We start from the raw sequence: 18878 nt of genomic DNA, 5'->3' as shown, positions 1-18878 counted from the left end.
TGGGGGAAAACAGCAGCCAAGAAGCCAGGCCAGCCCCTCTCGAGGGCTTGAGCTCGCTATTTAAGGATCCCTAAGGATGCCAGCTGCTAAACAAACAGCAGCCTTCTGAGGAGATTCCCCAGGCCCCAGCCTGCACCCTGGGGGGCCCTGCAAGCTCTGAGCCCCAACAGCAGGAACGTGTCCAAGTGGCTGCCTTAGCAGCGGGCCCCCTACTGTATTGTCCCAGGAACTGCTTCGGCTTGCTGGTCCTGTCTGTCACTGCCCAGCTGTGGACCTTCAGGCTTCCCAGAGGTCCAGCCTCTCGGATGGAGAGCGATGCTGAGCCCGTCTTTGCTCATGCTGGGGTCGTGTTGGCTCTGAGCCGGTGGAAGGGTGAGGGGTCAAGGTGGGGCCAGCTTCGTGGAATTCGCAGCGCTCTCAGGGCCCTCCACCCACATCTGTTTATTGTCGCAATCTGATCTATTCATTCTTGCTTTAATGCTATCCATCATTCAGCCGTGTTTCCTGCACATCACCCTTCTCAATGTTCTGTGTCTTAGCTTCTCAAGGATGGGTCTGTATCTCTCTTCCTTCCTTTGTATTCACTCAGTAGAATTCTCCCTCTCTCTCTCTCTATCCCCCTCTTTTTCTCTCAATTACTCATTCGGCAGCTATTTACTGACAGCCCACAATGTGCCAACTGTTGTGTTGGAAGAGCAGGGAGGAAACAAGGGGACAGCTGTTTTGAGGAGTCTGGTGTTGCAGATGGACCGTTTTCCCAGCACTCACTCTTTTCTGAAAGCGTATATCAAGAATCTGCCATGCGGGCAGGCTCAGCTGGGTATGACCCGAGAGTGATGGAACAGAAAAAGCTCCTGCGCTCGGAGACGTGGGGCTGAGTTGGACCGTCCAGTAAATGCACAAATATGTAATCACATTCTCTCTATCGATGCTGGGAAGGCAGGGGCCGGGGTGCCGGCTTGAAAGGACGGAGGAGCGAGTGAACCCAGAACTGAAGGATAAGGAGGGGCAGCGGGCGCGCCAACTGTAGGACAGAGCATCCATCACAGGGAATGGCAGAGGCAGGGGCCCGGAAGTGAGGAAGGGCTGGAAGAAATAACGACACTGCCATGTCATGAGTGCCAGAAAAGGTGTCTGTGTGTCATGTGAAAGAGGATCTCAGAGAATGGGGCTGGGTTTTTTTTTTGGTCACTTGACTTCCCCCGAGTTGTATTGAGGTACAGTTGTTATATAGCACTGTGTAAGTTTAAGGTGTCAGAGAAGGCAATGGCACCCCACTCCAGTGCTCTTGCCTGGAAAACTCCATGGACGGAGGAGCCTGGTAGGCTGCAGTCCATGGGGTCGCTAAGAGTCGGACACGACTGAGCGACTTCACTTTCACTTTTCCCTTTCATGCACTGGAGAAGGCAATGGCCACCCACTCCAGTGTTCTTGCCTGGAGAATCCCAGGGACGGCGGAGCCTGGTGGGCTGCCTGCCGTCTATGGGGCCGCACAGAGTCGGACACGACTGAAGCGACTTAGCAGCAGCAGCAGCATCAAGTTTAAGGTGTGCAGTGTAATGTTTTTTAAATATCTATTTAAATTTTATTTTATTTTTAATCGGAGGGCGATTGCAATATTGTGATGGTTTCTGCCATACATCCACATGGATCAGCCAGAGGCATGTCCCCTCCCTCTTGAACCCACCCCATCCCACCCCATCCCACCCCACCCCTCTCAATTGTCCCAGGGGACGGGCTTTGGGTTCCCTGTGCTGGATACAGCAAATCCCCTCTGGCGATCGGTGTTACGTGTGGTAACCTGTATGTTTCAGTGCTATTCTCTCAACTCATCCCACGTTTTTGGCTGCGCTGGGTCTTAGTTGTGGCCCATGGGACCTTTGATCTTCGTTTCAGCACATGAGATCTTTAGTTGCAACATGTGGGATCTAATTCCCCGACCGGGAGTTGAACCCCGGCCTCCTGCATTGGGAGCTCAGAGTCTTAGCCGCTGGACCACCAGGGAAGTCCCCCTAATGGTTTGACTTACCATTATGATGAGTCATCACATTGTGAAATGATTATCACAATAAGCTTAGTGAACATTGATCTCGTGAGTAAACGGAAAGAAAAAAATTTTTCCCTTGTGATGAGAACTCTTAGGATTTATTCTTTTGACAACTTTCATGTATAATGTACAACAGTGTTTACTATAGTCATCACGTTGCACATTACCTCCCCAGGACTTCTTTCTCTCATAACTGGAAGTTTGTGCCTTTTGACCACCTTCATTCAGTTCCCTGAGCCCCCACCTGGTGCCTCTGTAGCCACAAGTCTGATCTCTTTTTCTGTGAGTTTGATTTTGTTCTGCTTTTAGACTTCACTCATAAGTGATATCATTCAGTATTTCTTTGTCTGTCGGAATGTAGTAAGTGACTGACAAATCCAAGGTGAACCCCAGCTCTTCCGCTCTTCCAGTGGAGTGCTCTTCACCCCCGTCAAAGCTGGCAGAGGCCGTTGCTCTGGCTATTATGTAATTGACCATCCGCTGCCTCATACCTCGTGTCCAACAACAGTGCTGTTTAGAGAAGGCAGTGCCTGCTCACAATATTGGGTCTGTTGTTGGAGAACCTCCCAGAGCTTCCCTGTTTTCCATTTCACGTGGTTTCTTTCCTCTTTCCACATGTCACATCTGACTTACTGGCACACCTGTCATCCACTCAGCATCTCCAGAACTCACCTGTGGTACCCCTTTGCTTCCCCTGACCATCTCTCTGACCTTCTTGGCTTCTTTCCAGGATGTCCTCCCTCGTATTTCAAGTTACCCAGGTCCTTCGGGCCTCGTCCTCAGATCCGCTCTGCCCTCTGTGACGCCTTCTCACGTCACTCCAGCCCACCGTGTTTCATTCTCTCTTAAAACCCAGTGGTCGTTTTGATTCGTACCCTTCCTCTGTAATTCACGAATCGTCCTTGTGTTCTTTCATCCTCTGAACTTCTCTCTAGTTTGTGTCAGCAGTCCTCTGCTCTGGGTGATAAGAAAATAGAGGGACGTCCCTGGTGGTCCAGGGGATGAGAGTCCGCCTGCCAATGCAGGGGCACATGTTCAATCCCTGCTCAGAGAACTGGGATCCCACGTGCTTCAGGGCAACCAGGTCCTTGCTCCTCAACTAGAGAAAGCCCAAGTGCCACAACGAAGACCCAGCACAGCCACACACACACACACACACAAATAGACAGAACCTGCCTTCACTGGAGGAAGGTAAAGAGACAGAGCAGACTGTAGTCATGACGGGTGATGCACTTTACTCTATCAGTACATTGAGGACAGTGCTAGCCTAGAGGAGAGAGGGTCTGCTCTCTTTAGAGGAGCTAGAAAATGTTTCAAATACAGAATATAGCACAGTAGATGGGTTTTGAAGAATGACTAAGGACTTGTCAGATGAAACAGGGGCATAAGGCAGCGGGGAAGAACACTCCAGGTCTTGAGAACAGCAGTCGTGAAGTTCCAGAGACTTGAGGCTTGATGTATGTGGATCGGAGCAGACAGAGCATTTCGTATGTGGAAAACATTCATGTCTTATATAAAGTTGTAACATGTTGTTGTTCAGTTGCTCAGTCTTGTCCGACTCTTTGTGATCCCATGGACTGTAGCCCACCAGGCTCCTCTGTCCATGGGATTCTCCAGGCAAGAATACTGGAGTGGGTTGCCATTTCGTCCTCCAGGTGATCTTCCCGATCCAGGGATCAAAGTCAAGTCTCCTGCATTTCTGGCAAATTCTTTCCCACTGAGCCATTTTTTTTTTCCCGGCTAGGTGATAAAGTTCCTTGACATTTATCCAAGTCCCTTTACAGAGCAGGCACTTCATTATAACCCTGGGATTGGTCCCAGCATGAAGTTTCCAAGCCAGGGGATGTGTAAACTCATGCAATGGGACATGACTGGCCTTGCTTTTGTGTTTGCCTAGACCAAAGATGCCCTTTTCACGATTCTGCATGACCTGCGACCCCAGGACCATTTCAATATTGTTGGGTTTTCCAACCGGATCAAAGTGTGGAAGGACCATTTGGTGTCAGTTACACCCAACAGCATCAGAGATGGCAAAGTCTACATCCACCACATGTCGCCGAGTGGAGGTAAGTACGTCCTGCTTTGCCTGTTTGCTGAGATGCGATACAGGGATTTGAAAGTTGATGCTGATTTCAGGAAAGGAGATAACAGGCGAGCACTTTCCCCAGAGCTTGTTTCTCCTTTTCTGGGTACCAAACTAAGATGGTCAAGTAAGTTACGGGGGAAATACCTGATAGGTTTTGGAGCCTTTCCTGGTTTATCTCACGAATCCCAAACAATGCAGCTCTTTTTGTAAATCAATTTTCAGGGCCAGGAATGAAAGCCAAATGGATGATTCAGTGTTTTGTGTCTTTGAATGAGAGAACCTTAAGAGGCAGCAGATGGAGCTGCCCTCCTGAGCTGCTAGTCCTCCTGGACTACAGGTGGCCTGGGAGATGTTCTTGGTGGAGAGGTGATGGAGTCTTTGCACCCTCGCCTGGAGGGTGGTGCCTAGGTAAGGACACAGGTGAGGGGAAAGGCCAGAAAGAGCTCTAAGATGATTTGAGACTCAGGACAGTGTGTTACCAACTGTGCTGGCTGTCAGTGCCTTCAACGCTGAACCCAGATCTGACTCCCGCTGTCAACTCGTCCTGAGGACAGTGGGCGCCTGGTGGAAGCTCAGTATTGGCGTGTTTACTAGACCGTTACCATCCTTCCAAAGGCCCTGTAGAGACACTGTCTCCTGGTGGATTCAGGTGATTCTGCTTTGGAGATCTGGAAACAGAAAACACCCAGTTCTGTCCATCCTCTTCTGTCTGAGTTTCTCATCACTCATATGTTGGTTATTTTCCGTCCAAGGCAAAGCTCTGGTTTCCCAAATGAACTTTGTTTGGAACTTGATCTTGTGTAAATGGAATTTTGATTTATGGATACAATGGCATTTCCTACCAGTTTCCACAAGTGTGATCTAGGAATTGTTTTACTGGTTGATGCGAGAGATGAAAGTTTAGTGATGATCCTTGGAAGGAAGTTGGGAAGTCTCTGAGGAAAGAGACTTCCCTTCATCTTTGTTTAGCCTGTAGTTCCTGGAGCTGACTCACTGGAAAAGACCCTGATGCTGGGAAAGAGTGAAGGTGGGTAGAGAAGGGGACAGCAGGATCTTATGGTAGATGGCATCACTGACTCAATGGACATGAGTTTGAGCAAACTCCAGAAGATAGTGAAGGACAGGGAAGCCTGGCGTGCTGCAGTCATGGGATTGCAAAGAGCTGAACACAACTTAGTGACTGAGCAACAACAACCTGGCATAGTTCCTGACATACAGTGTTTACTTAAAGAATATGCATTAAATGAGTTTATTTTAAAGATGCTGCTTACTATTAGAATGCTATGTGTGTGGGGGGCAGGGGGAGCGAGATAAAGCTTTAGAAAACAGTTAATGTGTGTTATGTTCTGGAATCTAAACCTTAGAAACCATACTGGTTTCCTTTGTTTTTTGTCTTAGCACTTCATTGACCCAGCCTCTGCAGATGAACAAAAAATTAATCTCCTCTCCTCATCAGGAGGAGAAGCCAGACATTCTGAAGCCAGACTGTCTGGATTTGAATCCAGCTCCACTAGCTATAAGGCATTTAACCTCTCTCTACCTCCTTTTCTTCGTCTGTAAAATGAGGATATGATGGATTTTTTTTAGGATGAGGTAAAATATTTAAAGTACTTAGAACAGTGGCTGCACACAGGAAGTCTTCTCTAGCTGTCAGATATGGCCATTTGGGGGCTTCCCTGGTAGCTCAGCTGGTAAAGGATCTGCCTGCAATGTGGGAGACCTGGGTTCGGTCCCTGGGTTGGGAAGATCCCCCCGAGGAGGGCATGGCAACCCACTCCAGCATTCTTGCCTGGAGATTCCCCATGGACAGTCCGGCAGGTTTTGCAAAATCAGACACAACTGAGCGACTAAGCACACACATGTGGCCATTTTTATCCAAACAGTCCCTCTTGCTGGTGCACTGTGGTCCTTTAATATCCCTGGGGGAGCTCTCAGTGGAATGATTGGGGCGGCTCCATGGGAACTCTCCTGTTGCTTTTTCATTTTTTGTTTTTATTTGGCTACACCAGGTCTTACTTGCATCACGAGGCATTGTTTAGTTGTGGTATGCCAACTCTTAGTGTTGGCATGTGGGATCTAGTTCCCTGACCAGAGATTAAAGTGGGCCTCCTGCCTTGGCAGCCTGGAGTCTTAGCCACTGGACCACCAGGGAAGTCCCAGCCCCCACTCCCCACCTCTGTTGTTAAGTGTGCAGGAGATGCCTCAACTTAACAGAGGTTCGATGCCAAGCCCTGCTGTGCCTGGTGTGAGAAAAGCTAAGCACATCCTTTGCCTGTGACTGTCCTTGGCTTTAAAGTGCAGTGAGAGATTTGGCATCATTGCTTAAGTTCTAGATCAAAGAGGAAATAAACATCTGCCTTCTGGTCCGTGTCCACACCTTCAGAGGCAACATGAAGCTAGGTGAGGCATTCAGAGAGGCAAGCAGGTGAACCCAGAGACGTGCTGCACGCTGTCTCAGCTGTAAGTTTCCCTTACATGTGGACCATGTGTGCATCTTTGAATGAGTTAGTGATGTGTTTGCGCAGTCACAGACATCTATAGTTTCAGCCAGAAATTCTGGAGGATGTGAAGCAACGGGGGAAATTTTCTGGTTCAATCAAATATGGTAGATTTTGCAGGGAGATTAAAAAGCACGCCAGTCAGGTGGCAGGCTGCTGGTGACGGGTACACAGCTTTATACATTTACTAAAAATTGTTAACTGTGTACTTAAAATGAGTGAAATATTTGGTCCGTCAATAAGGCCACTAAAAAAAAAAAACCACTGGGGTCAGAAAAAGGAAATAAGTGTTCACGGCTGCTGTCAGAACTCTTGGCTTTTCTTGGCAACGGTAGAGCAGCGGCAGCAGAGTTGAACGAAATTCTTAGAATCTAGAAGCCTCGTGTTGGCTGGTAGGTTTAACTTCCACCCGTGATCCATCTCGCCTTACCCCAAATGAAATACCTATCCGGCACCCGCAGCAGACAGTGTCCCCTGACTTTGATCAGAGCTGCTAGTGACAAGCATGTCTGAATTAGAAATAGCAGGGGCAGCGGGAGGTGTAAACTGGACAGCCTTCGCTTGGTGGGGTCCTTATGAGCAAGGGAGACCCTGAAGAGGCAGGAAGCTGGAAAAGCGATGCCAGCAATTAAAAAAAAAATGAGTGAGTTCTCTAATCCTCGTCCTCCAGCCCCAGGCCACACGTGACATCCCCGCAAAGGTCTCCACATTCCCACCTCCACACTCAGTGCTCCCTGCTTCCCTCTGGGGTGTGTTCTTTCTCCAATCCCTGCACCCAGCACCCTCCTGCCCTTTCCAAAGCGATTCTCTGAAAGAGGTGCAGATCGGTCATGCTGAAGGAATGGAGACACCTAAGCTGAGGCACCGTCAGAGACCCTCATGTGTGCTCAGTCGCTCAGTCTTTGTCCTACTCTTTGTGACCCCGTGGACTGTAGCCCGCCAGGCTCCTCTGTCCATAGGATTCTCCAGGCAAGAATACTGGAGTGGGTTGCCATTTCCTCCTTTAGGGGATCTTCCTGACCCAGGAATCGAACCCATTTCTCCTGCATTGCAGGCAGATTCTTTTTTTTTTTTTTTTTAATTGGAGGCTAATTATTCTTCAACATTGTAGTGGCTTTTGCCATACACCGACACGAATCCACCATGGGTGTACATGTGTCCCCATCCTGAACCCCCTTCCCTCCTCCCTCCCCATCCCATCCCTCTGGGTCATCCCAGTGCACCAGCCCCGAGCACCCTGTCTCATGCATCGAACCTGGACTGGCGATCTATTTCACATATGGTAACATACATGCTTCAATGCCACTCTCTCAAATCATCCCACCCTCACCTTCTCCCACAGAGCCCAAAAGTCTGTTCTTTACATCTGTGTCTCTTTTGCTGTCTCACATATAGGGTCATCATTACCATCTTTCTAAATTCCATATATATGCGTTAATATACTATATTGGTGTTTTCCTTTCTGACTTACTTCACTCTGTATAATAAGCTCCAGTTTCATCCACCTCATTAGAACTGATTCAAATGCATTCTTTTTAATAGCTGAGTAATATTCCATTGTGTATATGTACCACAGCTTTCTTATCCATTTGTCTGCCAATGGACATCTAGGTTGCTTCCATGTCCCAGCTATCGTAAACAGTGTGCAGACAGATTCTTTACCCACTGAGCCACCTGAGACGCCCATCAGACACCTTTAGGATGAGGTTATATAACTGCGCCATTCGTAAGCATCTGCGGAGTCTCTAGGCTGCCTGTGTGACCTGGAGTGAGTGCAGAGGGCTTTTCTCCCACCTGTCACTCCTGCAGGTGCAGGGAGGGGTGTGAAGATGTGTCCAGGTGAGGGAGGCAGCAAGCCTCCAGCATCGTGTTCTGTGTCCCGCAGGCACGGACATCAACGGGGCCCTGCAGAGAGGCATCCAGCTGCTCAACGACTACGTGGCCCACAACGACATTGAGGACCGCAGCGTGTCCCTCGTGGTCTTCCTGACAGATGGGAAGCCCACTGTTGGGGAGACCCACACCCTCAAGATCCTCAACAACACCCGGGAGGCCGCCCGGGGCCGGGTCTGCATCTTCACCGTGGGCATCGGGGCCGACGTGGACTTCAAGCTGCTGGAGAAGCTGTCCCTGGAGAACTGCGGGCTCACGCGGCGTGTCCACGAGGACCACGACGCCCGCGCCCAGCTCATCGGGTCCGTGGTCTGCCTGTCCTCAGGGCGAGGGGAGGGCAGGGACAGGCTTAACGGGAGGCCTGGACATGAGGATGGACCCCAAGTCTGCCTGTGTCCTTGGGGTGGGGAGGGCAGGCTTAGCAGGAGGCCTGGACGTGAGGCTGGACCTGGAATCTGACCGTCAGTCCGTTGACGGGCAGCGTCTCTATGTGTCTTAAAATCAGGCTGATCTGGGTTCACATTCTGGCCCTGCCTTATGACTTGAGGCCTTAAGACCCTCTGTACCTCAGTCTTCTCACCTGTGAAATGAGGATTCTGGCCAGATGATAGAATTTAATGAGAATAACCACGTGAAGTATTGGCAGGACTGTTAGGGATTCTTGAAATTATATTATGTGAAGACTTGTTAAGATGGATTAGACTAGGTAAGAAGGTGTATGCATATTCACGGAATATGCAGCAGTGCCTATAACCGTCTTAAGGTCAGTGTGTTCCAGCATCTAAATACTGAAGGTGGATTACCCTCGTTCACACTGTGTTACTCCAGAAGCAAAACTGAAACCAGTGGGTGGAACTTGCAGGAAGGAAAATCGTGATTTACTGCCAGGAGCTCCCTGGTCCTCCTCAGAGCAGTGGATGAGAGATGAGGGAGCTTGTGGGGTAGTGAGTTCCCCATCACCAGTGATACTCAAGCCTCTGCTGCACAGCCTCCTGTCTGAGATGTTCTGGGTGGACTGTTGGACTTAGCTGCTACTAAGATCAGCACTGCCTCCCCAACAGCCCGTGGTTTCCTCTAAGCCCTGTCCTGCTTGCCACCCAGGCAGGCCCTGATTCTCCCTCTCCATTCCTCCTCTCCAGGTTCTATGATGAGATCAGGACCCCGCTCCTCTCTGACATCCGTGTGGATTATCCTCCCAGCTTGGTGGAGCGTGCCACCAGGACCCTGTTCCCCAACTACTTCAACGGCTCGGAGATCGTCATCGCAGGGAAGCTGGTGGACAGGGCAATGGACCGGCTGCACGTGGAGGTCACCGCCAGCAACAGTAAGAAGTTTGTGGTGCTCAAGAAGGACGTGCCCGTGGAGCCCCAGAAGGTGAGGAACGATGTCCCACAGAGCCCCAGGCCCAGGGGGCACAGCCAGGAGGAGCCCAACCATCTGGAACGTCTCTGGAGCTTCCTGACCCTGAAGGAGCTGCTGAGTGCCTGGGTGCAGAGCATTGAGGAGCCGGAAAGGGAGCGGCTGAGGCAGGAGGCCCAGGCTCTGGCTGTGAACCACCACTTCCTCACCCCTTTCACATCCATGACGCTGAAGTCAGCACCGCGGACAGAGACCCCAGAGGCCGCCTACAGCACGTCTAGCACATCCATGGCCACTGGACCCGAAACGGTGATGCAGAGCTTGCGGGGCACACACCCGCAGCCAGGTGAGTGCACACGGGTTCAGTGTGGGGACCCACATGGCCTTTTCTGGCTGCTATTTCAGGCCCAGGTCATCTCTTTTATTTTCTTGGATCATAATTGATATAAGCAATGTTCTATTCCTGCAACTCCTAGCCAACGGTGGGTTAGTTTGTGTTTGTGTTGTTGTTATAAACCATGGATCGTTATAGAGAAGTTCAAGAAGGTAAAGTCAGTCTGTTGATAAATCATCAGTACTGAGTGCCTACGACAAGCCACAGGAATGAACAGACAAGTAAACAAATACTCATTTTTAAGTGCCTTTCTATGTATTTTTTTAAAGATTTATTTATTTTATTTTTTTGGCTGTGGTGGGTCTTCATTGCTGCGCGTGGGTTTTCTGTAGTTGGGGAGAGTGGGAACTACTCTCTAGTTGCAGCGTGCAGGCTTGTTTGTAGTGGCTTCTCTTGTTGTGGAGCACAGGATCTAGGGCACACAGGCTTCAGTACTTGCAGCATGTGGGCTCAGTAGATGTGGCGCCTGAGCATAGTTGCTCCATGGCATGTGGGATCCTTCCCAACCAGGGCTCAAACTGGTTTCCTCTGCATTTCAAGTCTATTTTTTATCCACTGGACCACCAGGGAAGCCCACCTTTCTATATTTTTAAATACTTCACTTATGTCATTTGATGCATATGCTTGATTTTATATAGATAAAAATAAAATTTATATGATAAAATTTTATAGGTAAAATAAAATGAAATTTTACTATATATTGTATTTTGTTGTTCAGTCACTCAGATGTGTCCAACTCTTTGTGAGCCCATAGACTGCAGCATGCCAGGCTTCCCTGTCCTTCACTATCTCCCAGAGTTTGCTCAAACTCATATCCATTGAGTCGGTGATGCCATCCAACCGTCTCACCCTCTGCCACCCCCTTCTCCTCCTGCCCTCAATCTTTCCCAGAATCAGGGTCTTTTCCAATGAGTCAGCTCTTCTTATCAGGTGGCCAAAGTATTGGAGTTTCAGCATCAGTCCTTCCAATGAATGTTCAGGGTTGATTTCCTTTAGGATTGACTGGTTTGATCTCTTTGCTGTCCAGGGGACTCTCAAGAGTCTTCTCCAACACCACAATTTGAAAGCATCAATTCTTTGGCACTTAGGCTTCTTTATGATCCAACTCTCATATCTATACACAACTGCTGGAAAAACCATAGCGTTGACTACACAGACCTTTTTCAACAAAGTGATGTCTGCTTTTTAATATGCTATCTAGGTTTATCATAGCCCCTGTATTGTATATTTTATGAATTTTACTTTTCATGCTTTTATTAAAATTTTATTTTTAAAATTTTAATGATTTTGTTTACAATGAAATAAAATTAATGAAATTTCATTTTATTATAGATATTATTTAAATTATATAGGAGAAACTAAGTTCTTCTATATAAGAGAATCCAGAGTTGAAACAGAAATTTTTTATTATCTGTCCCAGTGCTATTTTTCAGGGGAAATTAGTATAAACAAGAATAAGAGGGACTTCCCTGGTGCTCCAGTGATTAAGAATCCGCTTTCCAATGCAAACGGCATTGAATCTGTGTTCAGTCCCTGGTCAGGAAACTAAGATCCCACATGCCTCAATGTGCAGCCAAAAAAAAAAAGAATGGGAAAAGGGCAGGAAAAGTAATTCAACCAAAGCAAAGGGTTATATTCTCAGTAATATCTGCTTGTGGAAAACAGCACTTTGCTCATATGTGATGTTTTTATTAGCTTCCTGCCAGGTTCACTGGAGAAGGCAATGGCACCCCACTCCAGTACTCTTACCTGGAAAATCCCATGGACGGAGGAGCCTGGTGGGCTGCAGTCCTTGGGGTCGCTACGAGTCAGACACAACTGAGCGACTTCACTTTCACTTTTCTCATTTATGCACTGGAGAAGGCAATGGCAGCCCACTCCAGTATTCTTGCCTGGAGAATCCCAGGGATGGCAGAGCCTGGTGGTCTGCCGTCTATGGGGTCGCACAGAGTAGGACACGACTGAAGCGACTTAGCAGCAGCAGCAGCAGCCAGGTTCACATGTCCTAAGGTGAGGGAATTGACATGAATCCCGGGCCTCATGTGATCCTCATATCCTAAACTCTGAGAATCACCTGGAGAGAATCACGGGGGAGAGAGCACAAACTTAGGATCCAGTCGGTTTCAGCTCATGTCTCCTCCTAGCCAGCTGTGGCCTGGGGCAGGTTTCTGAACCTCTCTGAGCTTCTGTTCTCTCATCTGTAAAATGTAGATAGTGATGTCTTTACTGAAGGGCTGTTGCAAGGATTAATGTGCAGCATCTTAAGTACATAATGAGTGTTCTACACATGTTAGATACCCTCTCCCATGAGGAGTGCAGAACTTGAAATTAATCAAAAAGTGCAGACCCTGATGTAGAGGTGAAAAATGCTACATTGCTTTTTGAGAAAGAGTGGAGCTTGTCTTGGCAAAACTAGGACAATATTCATTCTGGGAAAAAGGATGAAGAATAAGTAAGTTGCATGGTGCTGTGACTTCATGCTACAAGATCTGTGCCACATCCAGGGAAAATGGCTTTTTTGAGTAACATCTTGATTTGATGTTAGCAACTCAAATTTCTATAGCTTCAGGAGACAGCAAACTCATAAATGACACAGGACTTAGAGGGCCAAGAACACAAATGAGGGAACAGCCAACTGATTGAGCAAAAGGCTCGTTAGACATAAAATTTTCCTGAAGCAGCAGTTAGTACTCAGAACAATTTCCTCCTTTTGTTTAAAGCTCCGATGATTTTTTAATTTTAAGATCTTTTGAGTGTCTGTGACAGTTTAAGGCTCCCAAAGCAGGCATCCAGACTGAGATGTCACTTCTCCCATGGGGTTGACCTGATTCTGTCCATGTCCTGCTGATGAGGGGTCAGTTAGAGAAGGGGACACTTAAAAACATTCAGATACTGTGATCTTCATTTTCTGGGTGCAAAATTCAGTGAAGCACAAGCATCAGAGGAGCATAAGCTTGTTAATACAGACAGCTTGAAATGAGATATTAATTTTATTTTATTGACAAAGTAATTTACTTATGAGTTATTTTTTAATATTTATTTTTGCCTGCTGCTTTGTGAATTGTGTTTACACTCACGGCTCTAGACCTGGATTGCCATGATATCTTTTTCTTTTACATTTTTGTATCCTTTTGGTTTTTGTAAAGTGCTATTTTACAAAAAAAAAAACATGTTAAATAAAATTTACCATCAACCGTTTTTCCATTGTTTTTTTTAAAATTGAAGTATAGTTGATTTACCATGCAGTGTTGATTTCTGCTGAACAGCAAAGTGATTCAGTTATACATATATACATTCTCTAGTCTTTTCCGTTATGGTTTATCATAGGATATTGAATGTGGTTCTCTATGCTATAGGGTAGGGCCTTGTTGTTTATCCATTTTATATGTAAAAGCTTGCATCTGCTGACCCCAACTTCCCACTCTGTCCCTCCCCCAACCCTCTCCCTCTTGGCAACCACCAGTCTGTCCTCTACATTGTAACCATTTTTAAGTGTACAGCTCAGTAGTGTCAACTATATTCACATCATTGTGAAACAGATCTCCAGAACTTTTTCATCTTGCAAATCTAAAACTCTGTCCCCATTAAACAATTCTACTTTCCCCCTCCCCCATGACTATAGAATATTTTCTGTATTTTTTCTGATCATATACACAGAAATCACAGGCAAGAAGACTATTATTTCATTTATAAAGGAATAAAATAGTTACCCCTCCTTATGTTACACCTTCACTTTGTGTTGGGAGGCCAAGCTCCTCCTGTAAAACAAATGTTTTTAAACGGTCACAGGTATATCTGAAAGCTGTATTTGACTCATCTCAACTCTCTATACCTCTCACTTCCGCCTCCTCTTTAATAAGTAACAATGGTGGGTCTCTTCTTTCTCCTCTCTAGGACCTGCTGTCAAGAAACCATACAACCCAAGGATTAAAATCTCCAAAACATCAGGTAAAGGAAAGAATATTCTCATATATGACTGAGAGTTGAAATATTTAGGACTAAGATGACCAGGAATTCCCTGAAGCCAATTAGATCAGCTCATAGAACAAGATGTGAGGACCTATATGTATTTAGCTTAAGTCTGCAGCATGGGGGCAATTCTCAAAACCCTGATTGCCATTACACCATCACATAAACTCCACAGATAACACAGTCCTGAGGACCCTAGGAGGAGCTCTGGTAGAAGGATGGATTGGACAGAGCTACACGTTCATCATGATTGAGTTGAAAAGACATTTGTTTTCAGAGATCTGAAGTATACTCGCTTCCAGCTTCTGGTGTTACAGTTGTCTGCCACGGTGCATGCTTTTTAAACATGATTATTTTATTATTTTCATAATCCTTGGCTCTAGAAGGGAAGCACAGATCACGATACCATAAAATTTCCCTTGGCCAGCTTCTTGGGATTATAATAAAAATCTGGATGGAATAATGACCCACGTGCTGGGTTTTATTCTTCAAATGTACACATCTGCCTTTGTAAGCCTTTCTTGTTGCCTTGCTGCTGATGTACTAGGCATGCAGGTTCGCATAGCCAGGGACAATCTAGAGATTAGCTCTAGAGGAAACACATTGTCCCCAGTGGGTAGAGTTTCATTCCTTTGAGCACGCACGCGTTATGGAATGCAAGAAAACTTTCCTCTTGGATACTGAGCAGAGTAATCACTTCCAGACCTCTCCTCTCTTTTTTTGGAGCAAGCAACATCTTCCCTTGTAAAGGAATTGGAAGATTTGAGTACAAATGATGTGGTGTGAGCACAAGACACTCCCAGAGAACTGTCACGTAGCTATATGCGTACCCACAGAGTGCCAAAAATATGGCCTTTTATCTTCAGTGGTTGTCATTTTTTCATCTACAAAAGACCAGTACCTTACATTGTCCTTCACTGGATGCTTGAGGCACTTCACAGTGAGATCAACCAGATTCTTCCAGAGGCCCCTCTGAGTCAGGCTGGGGACAGAAAGGGTTTCTCAGCAGTTCCACCAAGACCCTTAATTGGCTCATAGCTTGAAAACACCGAACTCCTGGTCCACAACCCCTCACCATATACAGATGGTGGAATATATACATATGTAGAAAAGTCAGTCCTGTACATGCATATGCGTGTACACATGAAGTAGAGGGGAATTCGGGAACATGTTGTGTTTGGTGTATAGAGAGAAACAAACCCTCCAATCTTGTGGGAAAAGAGAACTGATGTAGACTCTTGGGAAATATTTTGTCTGTACAGTGAGAGGCAGAGGTGGAAATGAGGGGAACAGGTGAGGAGCAGGGGCCAGCCAAGCTTTGTGGTCTGATCTGCGGACAGAATTTTGAGAGCAGTAAAGTCAGTGGGACCCAGAGGAGGAGTTGCCATGGTCATTGCTGACTGACCTCCTGCTCACTCTGTGTCCTTCACTTGTCATCAGCTCTAAATTGGGCTCAGTCATTGCTACTCACGCAAGGGCTGTGTCCAACTGGCTCTGTGAATGTCTCTAGGGCCGTGGCTCTCCAGTCACAGGACAGGAAGTTCTCATCCACATTGCTTCACTAGGCTGGTCTAAGCCGACAGAAGGGGTTAGGAGCAGCCACGTAGGGAATTGAAGAATGTGGGCTCAGTAGTCGTGGGGGTGTAGGGTGAGGCCCTGCTTACTTCTGCAGCTCAGTTGTCTCAATTGACTGCAGGGTCATAACAGGAGCATTGGATTTGAATTTAGGGGACCTGCATTCAAATATTTGCTTTCCACAAGCTACCTGTGTAATCATCATATCTCTTCATCTCCCAGGCCTCTTCCTCGTGTTGACACGGAGGACCTACAGTTGATAGGATTAAGTCAACAACACAAGAGAAAATAGGAAAAGAGTGCTTACACAGGGAAGGTGCCCAATAAATGTCTCTTCTTTCTTTTTCTCTCCCGTTCTTGCCCTGGCCTGGCAGCGGATGGAGACCCTCATTTTGTCGTGGATTTCCCCTTGAGCAACCTCACCGTCTGTTTCAACATCGATGGAGAACCCGGGCACATCCTGAGGCTGGTCTCCGATCACGCAGACTCTGGTGAGTTCTGCCTGGAAAGTAGGAGATCTTGCATTTGGGGACTGGAAATAAATAAATCCTAATCTTTGCATTTTACCCCATTCCTCATGGTGTCATGGCATCTGGTCCCATCACTTCATGGCAAATAGACGGAGAAACAGTGGAAACAGTGACAAACTTTATTTTTGGGGGCTCCCAAATCACTGCAGATGGTGACTGCAGCCATGAAATTAAAAGACACTTGCTCCTTGGAAGAAAAGCTACGGCCAACCTAGACAGCATATTAAAAAGCAGAGACATTACTTTGCCAACAAAGGTCCATCTAGTCAAAGCTATCATTTTTCCAGCAGTCATGTATGGATGTGAGAGTTGGACTGTAAACAAAGCTGAGTGCAGAAGAATTGGTGCTTTTGAACTGTGGTGTTGGAGAAGACTCTTGAGAAATCCTTGGACAGCAAGGAGATCCAACCAGTCCATCCGAAAGGAGATCAGTCCTGAATATTCATTGGAAGGACTGATCCTGAAGCTGAAACTCCAATACTTTGGCCACCGGATGGGAAGAACTGACACATTTGAAAAGACTCTGATGCTGGGAAAGATTGAGGGCAGGAGGAGAAGGGGACGACAGAGGATGAGATGGTTGGATGGCATCACCAGCTCTATGGACATGAGTTTGAGTAACTCTGGGAGTTGGTGACGGACAGGGAGGCCTGGCATGCTGCAGTCCATGGAGTCACAAAGAGTCGGACATGACTGAGAGACTGAACTGAACTGAATCTTTGCATTTTACCCCACTGCTCATGGTGTCCTGGGGTCTTCAAATCAGGAGTAGTGGAAACTAGTGAATCAGAAATACTGTGTCAGGGCCACACGAGAGTTTTTGGAACAAAAGCAGACAAACATGTCAACCCCCTTTTATTTTCTATTTTTTAACTTTTTTTTCACTTTTAAATTTTTATTGGAGTATATTTGATTTACAATGCTGTTTTAGTTTCAAGTGTACAGCAAAGTGAATCAGTTCTACATATAAATATATCTACTCTTTTTTTTTTTAGATGCTTTTCCCATATGTTGCTGTTCAGTTGCTAAGTCATGTCTGACTCCTTGCGACCCCATGGACTGCAGCAGGCCAGGCTTCCCTGTCCTTCATTATCTCCCGGAGCTTGCTCAAACTCATGTTCATTGAGTCAGTGATGCCATCCAACAATCCCATCCTCCGTCGTCTCCTTCTCCTGCCCTCAATCTTTCCCAGCATCAGGGCCTTTTCCAATGAGTCAGCTCTTCCCATCAGGTGGCCAAAGTATCAGAGCTTCAGCTTTAGCAGCAGTCCTTCCAATGAATATTCAGGGCTGATTTGCTTTCTTATTGACTGGTTGGATCTCCTTGCACTCCAAGGAACTCTCAAGATTCTTCTCCAGCACCACAATTCAAAAGCATCAATTCTTCAGTGCCCAGCCTACTTTGGGCTTCTTTTTCCCATATAGGCCATTACAGATTATAGAGCAGAGTTCCCTGTGCTCTACAATAGGTCCTTGTTGATTATCTGTTTTATATATAGTAGTGTGTATATTTTCACGCAAACCTACATCAGCTTCTTCTACCCAGCACATTGGTCAAAAATCACTTATACCTTCATGCGTGTATTCATTCATTCGCTAGGCACTGAGTGGTCCCTACATGAGAACAGAAGTTCTTGGTTCTAGAAACACAAGAGAAGAAGAAAATTCTAATGAGATACCTTCACGTGACGGTGGGGGCAGTTTATCTAACTGCTGCTCTCTTCCCCTCCGCCTTTGAGGTGTGACGGTGAACGGAGAGTTGATTGGGGCCCCCGCTCCTCCAAATGGCCACAAGAAACAGCGCACATACTTCCGCACCATCACCATCCTCATCAACAAGCCGGAGAGGTCTTACCTGGAGATCACACCCAGCAGAGTCATCGTGGATGGTGGGGACAGGCTGGTCCTCCCCTGCAACCAGAGCGCGGTCGCAGGGAGCTGGGGGCTGGAGGTGTCCGTGTCCGCCAACGCCAATGTCACCGTCAGCATCCAGGGCACCGTGGCCTTCGTCATCCTCCTCCACCTCTACAAAAAGCCCGCCCCTTACCAGCGCAACCATCTGGGTTTCTACATCGCCAACGGCCAAGGCCTCTCCAGCAACTGCCACGGCCTGTTAGGTAGGTGGCTGCCCCCCATGCCAGTCACAGCACAGAGTTCAGTTTCCCAAGGCAAGCCTGATGCTGCCCATGCCTTTACTTGGCTGAGAAATTCCACAGAAACATGGTCTCTTTTTTAAATTTATATTTTGGCTGTGCTGGGTCTTTTTTTGCGGGATGTGTAGGCTTTTCTTTAGTTGTGGCAAGTGGGGGCTACTCTCCAGTTGCAGCATTGCTCAGGCTTCTCATTGTGATGACTTCTCTCGTTGCAGAGCATGGGCCCTAGGCACGTGGGCTTCAGTAGTTGTGGTGCGTGGACTTAGTTGTACCGAGGCATGTGGGATCTTCCCAGACCAGGGATCAAACCCGTGTCACCTGCATTGGCAGGAGGATTTTTTAACCACTGGACCACTAGGGAAGTCCAGGAATGTG

At 47.2% G+C, this 18878-nt stretch overlaps 1 protein-coding gene across 2 annotated transcripts in view; it reads left to right on the top strand.

Annotated features, from left to right (window-relative positions):
• Positions 1-18878, top strand: part of ITIH5 (inter-alpha-trypsin inhibitor heavy chain 5) — an 82895-nt gene that overhangs the window by 59502 nt on the left and 4515 nt on the right. For both annotated transcript variants that reach the window (XM_081557214.1, XM_081557215.1), the window contains 6 exons: positions 3945-4113; positions 8517-8826; positions 9664-10229; positions 14172-14225; positions 16196-16312; positions 18090-18467. In XM_081557214.1, coding sequence (XP_081413340.1) covers positions 3945-4113; positions 8517-8826; positions 9664-10229; positions 14172-14225; positions 16196-16312; positions 18090-18467 — 1594 coding nt within the window. The remainder of the gene's footprint in view (positions 1-3944; positions 4114-8516; positions 8827-9663; positions 10230-14171; positions 14226-16195; positions 16313-18089; positions 18468-18878) is intronic.

Source organism: Giraffa tippelskirchi, chromosome 13, assembly GCF_054371585.1.
Source record: "Giraffa tippelskirchi isolate mGirTip1 chromosome 13, T2T-mGirTip1v1.2.pri, whole genome shotgun sequence".
NCBI classification, from domain to species: domain Eukaryota; kingdom Metazoa; phylum Chordata; class Mammalia; order Artiodactyla; family Giraffidae; genus Giraffa; species Giraffa tippelskirchi.
The sequence above is the reverse complement of the archived record's forward strand: the minus strand, read 5'-3'. Positions and strand labels throughout refer to the sequence as shown.